The following is a 13,736-nucleotide window of genomic DNA, read 5'->3' on the forward strand; positions in this document are numbered from 1 at the left end:
CATGAAGATAGGTGTCTTGTGTATTTGAACTGCAGTTGGTGCATCTGTCAGAATTTTCTAGGCCCATTTTAAACATCTTGTGTTGCGTAATGTGTGTTCTATGTACAACTTTATACTGAATTAATTGGATATTTGTATTTGTGCTAAAGATAAAAATATTTCCGCAAACTGTTTCCCAAAATTCCTTATCTGTGCTGATATTAAGGTCTTTTTCCCATTGTTTTACTGGTGCAGCAGTGTTTGTGTCTATAGATGATATTAAAGCATATAATTTCGAAAGCGGCTTTGCAGAGTTACTGATTGTGCTAATACGTTTTAAAATTGGAGGAGGTTGTGCTATATCATTGATTCCTGTTGTGGTTTTAATAGAATTTTTAATTTGTAGATAGTAATAATAGTGTTCTTTTCCTAGATTAAATCTCTGCATTAATTCTGTAAATGTAATGAAGGTGTTACCCGGAAACAGATGATGTAAGTGTGTGATGCCTTTCTCCTTCCATTTTTTATTGCTGAGTGGACTATGGTTGATAGTAAAATCCGGGTTATTCCATATGGGTGAATTGATATGTGGAGTGAGCACATGATTTGTCAGTGTATTAGTTTGCCACCAAGCAGTGAGAGTTGTTTTAATCATTGGATTTGAAAATAGATTTTGTTTTTTAATTTTTTTAGTGAGTGATGGGAGGTCAGATATAGCAATGTCTTTACATTCTGCTTGTTCTAACTCTAGCCATGGGTTTTGGGTAGTGTCATGTCTTATCCATTTACATAGGTATTGTAGATGAGATGCTAAGTAATAGTGTAGAAAGTTAGGTGCTGCCAAACCACCTTGAGCTTTATTTTTTTGTAACTTTTGTAAACTTATTTTAGGTTTCTTGTTTTTCCAGTAGAATTTATTTATAGATTGATTTAATGAGGTGAACCATTTCTTAGTTGGCTGTACTGGTGTCATGGTAAATAAGTAAAGAGCTTTTGGTAGTATACACATTTTAACTGTTGCAATGCGGCCTATAATGGAAAGTGGTAGATTCATCCATCTAGTTAAGTCATCTTCTATTGTTTTTAGTAGTGGAATAAAATTAAGGTTAAATAAGTCAGATAGGTTCTGGGAGATTTTTATTCCTAAATATGTTATATTATTTATTGAGAATGGTGTATTCTGTATACTATTGTCATGTGAATTCAAATTCAGTGGTAAAATTGTTGATTTGGTCCAGTTTATGGAATAATCTGATATAGTCGAATATTTATTGATGAGTTTAATTATTTCTGAAAGAGATATTTGGGGGTTTTGTACAAACAGTAATATATCGTCTGCATATAAAGAAATTTTATGATTAGTGTTATGTGATGTTACTCCATGGATGTTATCATTCTGTCTTATTGCAATAGCCAAAGGTTCTATGAATAAAGCGAAGAGTAATGGAGATAGGGGGCAGCCTTGTCGAGTCCCTCGCTGAAGTTGGAATGGTGAAGATATTTTACCATTTGTTATAACAGAAGCTAATGGTGTTTTATATAATGTTTTAATCCAGTTGATAAAAGAGTCTCCAAATCCAATTTTTTTAAGTGTAGTATAAAGAAAGTGCCAATTAACTTTATCAAAAGCTTTTTCTGCGTCCAGTGATATGATTATAGTTTTTTCCTTATTTTGCTTACATATGTTCATTATATTGAATAATCGTCTGGTATTATTAGATGATTGGCGTCCCTTTATGAAACCTGTTTGATCCGGATGGATGAGAGATGTAATTACTGATTCCAGACGGGTTGCTAAAGCTTTACTTACTATTTTTAAATCTGTATTAATAAGAGATAATGGGCGATAACTAGTGCATAATGTTGGGTCTTTATTTGGTTTGAGTAATATTGTAATTAACGCTGAGTAATAACGTAATTTATTCTTACTTTGTGGAAGTTAATTCTTATTATTTTGTGTATAAATATATTTTTGTCTGCATGACATGAGAGCCTCCAAAAGCTTTATCAATGTTATCTCAGGCAAAGATAAATCCAAGACTAAGCCAAGAATCAACAAAAGCTTGATTTATTTTAATAAATAAATAAATGTTTAACTGGAGAAAAACATGTGGCCAGAAGTAAGATTAAATGTCACCATCTAGTGGTTTTCAGTCAAAATGCACAAAAATAATTCACACAAAAATATTTAGCAGTTTGATCGTGGATGTTAACGCTCAGATGGATGTTAATCAATGCTAGAGAATACAACTTAATTGGACAAACAACTACTTTTTACTTTTTTCCTTTTAAAAAAACAACAACCATATAACGAAATTGCAGAGAATAGTAACAGTGTGTAACATGATGGAGATTACTACGAAGGAACTACAAACAAGAAACAGGAAACATGAACAGGGCAAAATGCAAATTAATAGTACATATAAAGTAAAGCACAAGGAATACAAAACATAAGACATAACAAAGGGTGCCATTTTGAGATGAGTCTTGTGACGGCTTCCTCATGACACATAGCCAGTTTCATTTTAAGTGTCATCTGGTGAAATGGCGGGTGGTGTCTGGTTTGGTTCTGAATAAAAGTATGGTCTGTTTCATGGGGGACTGTTGATTATCTCCCGTTTCCTCTTGTGTTTGGGCTTCAGCCTAATAAAATGCATAGAGAAATGTTTTTTTTTTTAATGTTTTAAAAGTCGAATCCCTCACTGTAAAACAGATTCTGAGTCATAAATACATTATTGGAGTATGTTTTACAAGAAAATACAATATTTTTTTTTCTACTTCAGATTTTTATGTTTAATTCAGTGTTACTTGCCATTTCTTTTAATTTTTTTTGTGAAATTGAGAAAGAACAAGGAAATCAAGGGAGAAAAAAAAAGCACAAAACACTGCATAGTTACCCAAATACATCAACAGCTTTATCCAGATGTAAAACACAACAAGTATATAACAATTTGTCCTGGGACATAATAAATGTGTCTAATTGCTTTTTGCTACACTCTTTCTTTTAACGACACCTACAGAAGAAGGAATTTTTAGATGAATAAGTTATAATAAAAAAAAAAGGTTCCTTGAGGAACACAAAGTGGTTCTTCAATGGCATTGCCCTGAAAAAGCCTTTTGGAACCCTTTCTCTAATTTTTTTGTAGACCGTGTATACACTTGCTATACAATTAAAGATAAGATGATATGTTTTGAATAGTTTGGGAACCACTGATTTGTGTAGATGGAAGCTTTGTGAGATTGTAACAAGCAACTGTAACGGGACTCTAGTGAAGCATGTTAGATCCAGATGCGAGCTTTATTAAACACAATGTAGTCAAGACAGGCTAAGAAATAAAACCGTGGAAAATAACAAAAACAAGGCAAGAAAATCAGGGAAAACGCTTGGTAGAGTCCGCACAGGCAAAACAATATGTCGCGAAGCCTGTTTGGAATGGCCTTAAATGGCCACCAAATAGGAAGTAACCATAGAAGCAGCAGAGGGAGCGGCAACAGGAAGTCCATGGGTAAGGGCTCCCTCTGCTGACAGGGCATTACAGAATCCCCCTCTAGGAGCGACTCTTGGTGCTCAAGCAACAACAGTCCAGGAGGGTGGGGGAACAGAGGCAAAACAGGGGGTGGGATGGAGGGCTAGGTCTGTGCAGAGGAGGTGGGCCTGGATTGTGGAGCAGGGACAGACAGTGAAGCACTGGAGGACCTGGACCCTGGAACAGTGGCAGACAGTGAAGCACTGGAGGACCTGGACCATGGAGCTGTGGCAGACAGTGGAACTCTGGAGGACCTGGGCCGTGGAGCTGTGGCAGACAGTGGAACTCTGGAGGACCTGGGCCGTGGAGCTGTGGTAGACAATGGAACCTTGGAGGACCTGGACCGTGTAGCTGTGGCAGACAGTGGAACCCTGGAGGACCTGGGCCATGGGATAGTGGTAGACAGTGAAACCTTGGAGGACCTGGGCCGTGGAGCAATGGCAGACAGTGGAACACTGGAGGGCCTGGGCCGTGGAGCAGTAGCAGATAGTGGAACCTTGGAGCAGAAGTCCACCATGGTAGATTCTGAGAAAACTGGAGCCATGGTGGGGCAGGCAGAGCAGGGAGCCATGGCGGGGCAGGCAGAGCAGGGAGCCATGGTGGGGCAGGCAGAGCAGGCATAACAGGGAGCCACGGCGGGACAGACAGAGCAGGCAGAGCAGACAGGAGCAAAGATATCCACAGTGGAACTAATGACATCCATAGCAGAGCAGAGAGTTCATGATTAGCCTTCTTGGGCATGACATGGCAGGCAGAGGGTTCGTGATAGGCCTCCTTGGCCGTGACATGATGGGCAGAGAGTTCATAGAAGGATGCTGCCCCCATAGGAGGTTCTGCAGCCGGAGCCACCACCTCCGGGGGCATTGGTGCAGACTCGTGGTCAGACGTGGCAGTGAGTTCATGGGTGGACGCCGCCTCCTTTGGAGGATCTACAGCATGAGCTGACACCTCTGGAGGCATAGCCGCAAACTTGTGGACAGGAAAGGCCCGTGGGCAGATGAAGTCTCAGGAGCAGACTCATGGTCAGACGAGGCCTCTGGAGCACAGTGTGTAGCCCACACACTCAAAATGGCAACAGCCATTACAGGCAGCACAGTAGATAGTGGGATGCCTGCCGGTCTTGAGGGTGTGGACACTGTGGACACGTAGCTTGGAAGTGTGGGCTCTGCGTGGCTTGGGAGCTAAGTCAAGACTTGGCAAGGCTTTGGAACAGCGGTTAAGACCTGACGAGGCTCTGGGATGTCAGCTGGTACGAGACAAGGCTCTGGGGGGTCAGCTGAGACGTGACGAGGCTCTAGGAGATCAGCTGAGACGTGATGAGGCTCTAAGAGATCAGCTGAGACACGACGAGACTCTGGAGGATCAGCTGAGACATGACGTGGCTTTGGAAGGTCAGACGGGACCTGGTGAGGTTCTGGCAGAATGGCCGTGGCTTGGCGAGGCCTTGTACTAGTGGGCATGTTGTGAAGAGGCTCTGTTAGGAGCATAGCGGTTACTTGACTTAATTCAGGAAGGTCTGCCGTGACTTGACTTGACTCAGGGAGGTCTGCCATGACTTGACTTGACTTGACTCAGGGAGGTCGGCCGTGACTTGGTTCAACTCGTGAAGAACAGCTGTGACTTGACCTGGCTCGTGAAGGTCAGCTGTGACTTGACTTGGTTCATGAAGGTCAGCTGTGGCTTGACTTGACTCGGGGACAACAGCAGTAACTTGACTCGGCTCTGCTGTAACTTGGCTTGGCTCATGAAGATCAACTGTGGCTTGGCTTGGGGAAGACAGCAGCAACTTGACTTGGCTTATGAAGATCTGCTGTAACTTGGCTTGGCTCATGGAGATCAGCTGTGGTTTGGCTTAACATAGACAACCCAGCTGTAACTTGACTTGACTCAGGAACAACAGCTGTAACTTGGCTTGACTCATGGAGAACAGCTGTGACTTGGCTTAACTCATGGAGAAAAGCTGTGCCTTAACATGGCTCAGGAAACACAGCTGTCTCTTGACTTGGCACTGAGAATGCAGCCCTGACTTGACTCGACACCGGAGGATCAGCCATCACTTGATTGCTTTAGGTACGGCAGATATGATGGGATGAGTTTCGGATGAGATGATTTTGGCATGATGAGGCTTAGGTGTAGCACCCATCTTGGCCGGGGACTCAGATGGGGCGGCCATCTTGTGAACAGGCTTGGGGATGGCGGCCATCTTGTGAACAGGCTTGGGGATGGCGGTCATCTTGTGGACTGGCTCTGGGATGGCGGCCATGACGGGTGCAGACTCTGGACGGGCAGGCATGGCGTGAGCAGGCCCTGGAGCAGAAGACGCGACGTGAGCAGGCTGTGGCTTGGTGGACATGACTTGAGCAAGCTTTGGCTTGGCAGGCTTGGCATGAGAGGGCTCTGGCATGATATAAACAATTCCGGACATGAAGGTTGGGGTGTGAAAATGTTCTGATGTAATGGGTGCTGAAGGATTGCAGGGCTCCTTATCCGCAATCCCCACAGCCAGCAGCAAAACATAGTCAATATATTGCTCCAAAGACCAGTGAATTTTACCTCCAGGTAGGCCAGAACGAATGGGGTCGTTTAATCTGTGGCGGAAAATGTCCTTAAGTGCCACATCATTAAAAGTCACCAAATGGCACAGCTCACAAAAATCAGCAACATAATCTTCAATGGGCTGGTTACCTTGGCGGAGACAGAAGAGGCGTGATGCTGGATCCATGGTTGAAGTTGTGTGTTCTGAAAGCCGCTGGATCTTTGGTAGGCGAAGTATTCTGTAACGGGATTCTAGTGAAGCATGTTAGATTCAGATGCGAGCTTTATTAAACACAGAGTAGTCAAGACAGGCAGGGTCGATCTCCAAACAAACAGTAACATGTAGGCAAGACAAAAGCAAAATCCAAATAAGCAAGCAGAAGGTAAAAATCCAAGAGAGAGCAGTCCAAAGTGACAAATGAACAAGGCTATGAAACTAGGAAAAACTATGGCAATAAAGCAAGACAAAACTATGGCAAAAAAAACACAAGGCAAAACTATGACTAAGACACAAAACCATGGAAAAAAACAAAAACAAGGCAAGAAACTCAGGGAAACCGCTTGGTAGAGTCCACACAGGCAGAACAATACTTCACGAAGCCTGTTTGGAATGGCCCTCCTTAAATGGCCAAACAGGAAGTAACCATAGAAGCAGCAGAGGGAGCGGCAACAGGCAGTCCATGGGTAAGGGCCCCCTCTGCTGGCGTGGCATTACAGCAACAAAAACAAATAATGCAGAAATGGATGTACAGCTTAATGATAAACAATAATTTGAAGCTTACATGAACTTGACTGTACTACCTGCCACTACCTCCTCCTGGGCACCTGTGAGGTTTAGAATAAACAGCCATATATTAATGTTAGGACTTATCAAACAATAATAATATATTCTATTCTTAAATTATTATTTGGCACCAGCAAAGAACCAATATGTATCAGTCCTCATTGTAGACATGTGCATACATTGCGACATTTAAACCTGAACAGGCTGTGTTATGTCAAGGTGATTATGGAAACTAAAAAATTAACTCTAAACTGGAAAACCTAGAATGTGCTTGAGTTTAAGATAAGTAGTTCTTAAAGATCTTTTCTAATTGGTTACTAACTTTGACGTTTAAATGATCTGAGCAGAGGATATTCAGTGGGGACGAGAACTATTAAAGGTGGGAGAACACAGTATTCTACAGTATTACAGTTGACTAAAAGGGAAAAATGGCATCATTTTTTTTAATTATTTTACAAAAGCAGTAAAGTACTTAATTGATCAAATCAATTAAGAGTGATCAGTTTTTCATAGAGCATGTGTGTGAGGCAACATTGACATACCTTTTTTGCAGTACAGAAAGATTGAAATACGTATTTCTCTGTGAAATTAGATTTATATCATTAGTTGTCAGTCCAATTCAGAAGTTACACTACATTGAGTAAACCAAAATTAGTTATTTAGTTTGAGAGATGTTGATTTGCAGTCTGAATGATTGACTGTCTCTGTGTTTATGGCGAGATACCTTTATTAACACAGAGCTGTGTTTGTTCAGGTATTGTGAGGTCAGATTTGAGATGGCTATTAATTTGCACTCTATATGCTTGACTGTGTTTAGTGTGTGTATACAGTAGTCAGATACCTTTAATTACACAGAGCTGTGTAATGTATTTTCTGTCTTCTTTCCAGCTGACAGGGTTGCTATGATTACAGATGATGGATTTCTGACTGCAGTTCAGGGTGAGATTGTTGTTTCCATTTGACTGCACTTCCTTTTGAGAGCATTTGCCACTATACATGGAATTGAGTATGAGGTCATGTGCTCTGCATGTGAAGTTCACAGTGCAGGAGTTACCGTCAAACCAGCTTGAGTTTACAGTCAGTACAGGAGCCTCCACAGTGTCTGAAACACACGTTTTGGAACATGTACCACAGAGTTACAGAGATCAGAGATCCTCACACTATTGTTAAAAGTTGTCACATACCAATAGCTGTTAACATATGACCTTCAGTTCTAGAAGATTCCTAGGTAACACTTTATAATAACATTCAGTTGTAACTTTAGTGACTATAAGTGATTAGTTAATGATGAAATAATCATTTACACAACATTCATGAATGATTAATAAATGATATGCTAACTATTTGTGTATGTTTTGTTAATTTATTTACAAGTCACTTACAAGTAATAAGTTAATGAACCAATCATTTACAAATCATGACTATATGTTCACAAATGATTATTAAATTTCCTAATGATTTATGGATCTGCTGTGAAAATAATCAAACATCCTTAGTAAATGGTTAATAAGTTAGTTAATATATTGTTAATCACTTATAAATCATTGAAATGTCAACATTGTACTATTATTGCAAACATCTGTTAATCATAAACAAATGATGATCAAACCATTAGTAAATGATCAGTATATAATTTATGTGTTTTGTTAAAGTTGTAAGCTGGTCTGTTAAAAAGCACAAAATTATGCTAAAACTATTTTTATTTATTTATTTATTTTTAAAGAATAGCAAATTATTTGCTGTCAAGTGAATACATGTGTAAATGACTTACAGTCAGGGGTTTCCAGTGGGTTGTTAAATCCTTTCTCACATCAGCACAGACATGTGTTCTGTGTGGAGTGTGTGGAATCTAGTGATAACATGAACCGGTTTTACCCTCCACTGGAGATCACATCATGAATAAATCATTTACCAAGCTTTCTGCATCCCCTAATATAAAGTGTAAACTACTCATCAATTGTAAATGTTTTACAAACCTTCTGGTTACAGATTGTGTGTATACATCTAGATCTACAAAGGATGAGTAAAACATTTACAACTAATTAGTAGTTTACATTAGTAGTGTTGTAAATGCCTTGTATACACCTACAGATCATTTGTAACGGGTAAGAAAAATCTACAAATGATGTGTAACACATTTACAAGTGATGAATTGTTTACACTATATTAGGGGATGCAGAAAGCTTGGTAAATGATTTATTCATGATGTGATCTTCAGTGGAGAGTAAAACCGGTTCATGTTATCACTAGATTCCACACACTCCACACAGAACACAAGTCTGTGCTGTTGAGAGACAGGATTTAACACAACCCACTGGGAACCCCTGACTGTAAGTCATTTACACATTTATTCACTTAACAGGAAATAGTTTATTGTTCTTTAAATAAAAATAGCATAGTTTATAGCATAAAATAGTTTAAGCATAATTGCTTTTTTGTGCTTTTTAACAGACCAGCTTGCAACTTTAAGAAAACATGCCTAAATTATACACGGATCACTTACTAATGGTTTGATCATCATTTGTTCATGATTAACAAATGTTTATTGAAATAATAGTACAATATTGACATTTCAATGATTTATAAGTGATTAATAACATATTAACTAGTAATTTATCAACCATTTACTAAGTATGATTATTTCATGCTATTTCGACAGATGTGTAAATCGTTAGCATATTACTTACTCATTTGTGAACGTATAGTCATGTTTTGTAAATGATTAGTACATCATAAACTAATTACTTGTAAATGACTTACAAATTGTTAGCATATCATTTATTAATTGTGCATGAATGTTTTGTAAATGATTATTTCATCAATAACTAATCACTTATAAATGGTTTACAACTGAATGTTATTATAAAGTGTTTAGCATATAGTACTGATGACTCAAACAACTGTATACATGTATTAAACATTATATAACATTTATTATTTTAAGAGGTACAGCATTTAACAACTGTAATTATAAATAACACTATTTTATTACAATTTATTTATTTAATTTTATATTCTATAAGTTATTATTATTAAAGTATTATCATACTTATTAAAGACTCTGTATAGTAGCAGTGGCCCAGCAGACTAAGCAGTACACATCACACTCACCTATAACAGATACTTTGTATGTAACAATATTGGTGTCTGATTCTGCAGCTGTTATTGCTCTGTAGAGTCCACTGTCTGTCTTCTGCATGTTCTTCAGTGTTAGAGAAAAGGTTTTATTATTGAAATCCACTCTGTCCTTATAGGAAGCATGAAGTCTTTCTACTTTAGATGTACTTAAATATTTAACTATAATCTTTGATCGATCATGTTTCCAGGAAAAATCATCAAACTCTGGTAGTTCTTGTGTCTGTATATCCAGCTGAATGGAAGCCCCCGTCTGCACAAACACAGAGATCTCAGCACTGAACCCTGAGGAGAGAGAAAGATAACTCTGATGTAGCTGGTGAGTTTATTAGATTTGTGAACTCATATCTGCCATTTTTTTTCTTAATTCCACACAGTTACATTTCAAAATGCTAAGTATTGTTTGTTTTTCTGTCATTGCTTTCTAAACATTCTAGGAAACCTCACCAAAGACCAAATCTTACTGGCAGTGAAGTGTAGGGAAACGGTTTCTGTCAACAGATAATGTTAGTATTCAATATTATGGTTCATTATTGTTCCCATGTGTTTCAGCATAGGTCTAATTTAAAAATTGAGCATCCTGAACATGCTTTTGAAAGTGGAAAGATTGTCTGGTGCTGTGACACACAATTGTTTGTTTTCCTCCAGGATACAAAAATCTTTTAAGTTGTTTAAAATGTGCATCTGATTATTTAATTTAATGATCCTGAGCTAACATGAACTAACAATGAACAGATGTAGTTTTAAAAATGTTAACAAAGGCTAATAAATATTTCAATAAATGCATTTCTCATGTGTAGTTAATGTTACTTAAAACATTGGAGAGAAAATATTGCTCTTTTCTTAAAGGCAAGTTGTCAATACAGCAATTTAAGTCAGGTCACTGCTTCTTTAAAAAAATACATATTTTACAAATTTACCCGAGGAACGGATCATGTAATAAGTATGCTTAGTTGTAAAAATGCAACAATCTTAAACAGCATATCAATTTTACATCGGCAATCAAAATCAAAACATTAACTCTGCCTCTAATCGAGAATAAAATAAGGTCAAAGGTCACAAAGAAATGGAAAAACTATGCTGTCGTCATCGCAACATCTAGTGACTTCTCTCAGTGCTCTAGGAAATGTACTATTATTAGCCCAAATTATAGCCCAGGCATCTTTCTAACATACACTAGTGCTATGTTGTGATTATTTTGATGATGAAGTTAAAACTGAATATGATTGCGTATGACGACACACAGTTTTAAAATACAGTTTAAAGTTTTATTAGTTAATTTAGAATAACTTAATTTCAAAACTCAACTTCATAACCTAAAACCATGAATCAAATGAAATTCAGTTGTATCAACAAATAAATAAGATCAGAAGTTTAAATGCTTTTATACAATTACACTCTATCGAGAACATGGCAACAAAAGCTCAGTGATGGCTGAACCATGCCTTAAGCGTCATCACTAATGACGTGTCATCACTAACACAGTAACCATTAATAATCATTCATTTGTATAATGAACACATTTTTACCTGTTTTGACATTCAGAAGAAAAAGTAATAAGAGCATTCTCCCCAGTTTAAAAAGATTTTAAAAAACTAAAAAAAGAAACAGAACTCCGAAATGACTGCTGTTGCGTTGACTTCCTAGTAGAAACGGAAGATCAATGTGACTGTCACGAATCTCCCCGTAACAGTGACACTGATGAGGGGGGAAAAAAAACAAGTTCCTGTTGAGAAATAAACCAAAGAGCAATAAACATAAAAAGACAAAATGATGAAAACTGAAGTGTAGAAACGCATTTCAATAAAAATCTCATCTTATTGTTAATGTAAGCACGTACCACATCAATTGCTCAAAAGGTGTTTAATAGATTGTTACACAACTTTTAAAGAGAGACAGTTTTGCATTCAACAACTTCACACTTTAGCTTTGCACCACATCCTGTCTTTCTCACGTCTACACTCTTAAAAATAAAGGTCCTTCATGATGCAGTAGAATATTTTTTTTTCTCTAAATGGTTCCATAAAGAACCTTCTTTAACTGAAGAACTTTTCTGTTTCACAAAAGGTTCTTCAGATTATAAAAAGGTAAGAAAGAGATGGTTCTTTAAAGAACCTTTGACTGAATGTTTCTTTGTGGAACCAAAAAAAATGGTTCTTCTATGGCATCACTGAAAAGAACCTTTAAAAGCACCCTTATTTTTAAAAATGTACATGTCTACACTGCTGGAATAAACCACTTATGAATTCAGCAAAATACACTTTCTGACACTTTTTACACTCTGCACATGCTGATACTGCCATCAAGATACATATAGAACCACAAATTGCAAAAGTTTACAAAAATGAAACTCTGTTGCTTGGAAACAGAGTGAGATTTCACAAGAATCAGTTTTAGCTTAGCTGTGGCGGAAACATGAGCATTAAAAAAATAACCAAACTTTCCGGTGCTCAGTCAGTTGAGGCTCTAGCACAAAAACACTTCCTACTCCTCCCCAGCAGTATGTGTGAGTTTACCACTTCACCAATAAAACAAAGTTTGATCAAAATCAATTAATGTTATCGTCATATACAGTATGTAAAGATCTGCATACTGACACCAATGCACACAATGTCAAACCAGATGACATCAACAAACAAAAGATACTGGATCTTTTCTCAGAACTAGCTTCCCTCTTTTTTTTTTTTTTTTTTATTGGTTGGTTGGGTGTGAGTCAGTTGCCTTTACTTCCGCTAATGCTTCACAACCACAAAGTGTGACAACATTTTTTTTTCATTTTTGAACAAGTATATTTACATTATTGCATTTGGCAGATGCTTTTATCCAAAGCAGCATTCTTTGCATTGAAAGTACTGTATATATTTTATCACTTCATGTATTCATTGAAATAGAATTAAAAGTGTGGTAGTGCTAACTTTCTCTTAAATAAATGCAACTTGTTGTGATGTTCTGTTATCTAATGCAGTGAATGAAATTAAGATATCAAGGGCCAAATTAACAAAGAGAGGCAAATTAGTGTCAGACTGTAACCCCATAAACCCACAGAGGGGAGTGGAAAGTTCTGCGGGTCCTGACCATACATTTAGGGGAGGCAGAGGTCTAGTGTTCTTGTGTAATTCAACCTGAGGGTGGCGCGCTAATGTTGCTTTGCTGTCTCTAAGCAAGCATATAGATGTTATCTTAGAATTCACACCTTAATAAAACATTGTTTGAATATTGATACAAATTGAGTTCAGGAGACATTATAACTTATAAAACTTATAAAAACGTTATACAGGAAAAAAACAAACTAATGTATATTGTATTCAAATAAATTTATAACTAAATATAATTATGAAGTGTCTTATACTGTATACAATTACATCATAGATTAATATGCAGTACACATCACTCTCACCTATAACATGCTCTGTATGTAACAATATTGTTGTCAGATTCTCCAGCTGTTATTGTGCTGTAGAGTCCACTGTCTGTCTGCTTGTTCTTCAATGTCAGAGAGAGGATTTTATCATTGAAATCTACTCTGTCCTTGTAGGATGGGTGAAGTCTTACTACTATAGTTTTATAAAAAATATTTTAATATATTCTCTGATTTATAATCTTTGTTTAATGTAAGAATAACAAAAAATTACAGGAAAATGCCATTGCATCAGACAAAAACATGCAAACAAACAATGTTTCTGTGCAGGTCTTTCAAAAAAGGAAGTTGCATGTATAAGAAGTACTGTGACTTCAGCCTCATAAACATGGAAGAATATCTGTATTGTTTCCACTTA

The 13,736-nt window shown here is 37.5% G+C and overlaps 1 protein-coding gene across 6 annotated transcripts; it reads right to left on the reverse strand.

The window, feature by feature from the left end:
• Positions 1-2,028: 2,028 nt before the first annotated feature.
• LOC127158073 (SLAM family member 7) lies at positions 2,029-11,686 on the reverse strand. 6 transcript variants are annotated; one of them, XR_007826059.1, is made up of 6 exons: positions 11,490-11,686; positions 9,937-10,245; positions 7,667-7,927; positions 7,368-7,405; positions 6,192-6,866; positions 2,029-2,622 (listed from the first exon to the last, which is right to left on the reverse strand). XR_007826059.1 is itself a non-coding variant. In XM_051101212.1 (6 exons), exons 1-5 carry the CDS (start codon positions 11,524-11,526, stop codon positions 6,849-6,851), a joined length of 663 nt encoding a protein of 220 aa, XP_050957169.1. In that variant the 5' UTR covers positions 11,527-11,686; the 3' UTR covers positions 2,029-2,622; positions 6,824-6,848. The 6 variants fall into 6 exon arrangements, 3 of the variants coding, with proteins under 3 accessions (XP_050957169.1, XP_050957168.1, XP_050957170.1); XM_051101212.1 differs by having other exon boundaries at positions 6,824-6,866; XM_051101213.1 differs by lacking the exon at positions 2,029-2,622 and adding an exon at positions 3,803-3,886 and having other exon boundaries at positions 6,824-6,866.
• Positions 11,687-13,736: the final 2,050 nt, after the last annotated feature.

Source organism: Labeo rohita, unplaced genomic scaffold (assembly GCF_022985175.1).
Source record: "Labeo rohita strain BAU-BD-2019 unplaced genomic scaffold, IGBB_LRoh.1.0 scaffold_1325, whole genome shotgun sequence".
Taxonomy (NCBI): Eukaryota; Metazoa; Chordata; class Actinopteri; order Cypriniformes; family Cyprinidae; genus Labeo; species Labeo rohita.

What these genes read in the sequence shown, in the direction of transcription:
- LOC127158073 (XM_051101211.1), bottom strand. Translation starts at nt 11,526, where the DNA reads ATGCTCTTATTACTTTTTCTTCTGAATGTCAAAACAG. An exon ending in ACAGCTCTGTGTAATTAAAG is followed by an intron (nt 6,867 to 7,666) that starts GTATCTGACTAC and finishes TAAACCTCACAG; the next exon opens with GTGCCCAGGAGGAGGTAGTG. An exon ending in GGTAGTACAGTCAAGTTCAT is followed by an intron (nt 2,623 to 6,823) that starts GTAAGCTTCAAA and finishes GCATTTTATTAG; the next exon opens with GCTGAAGCCCAAACACAAGA.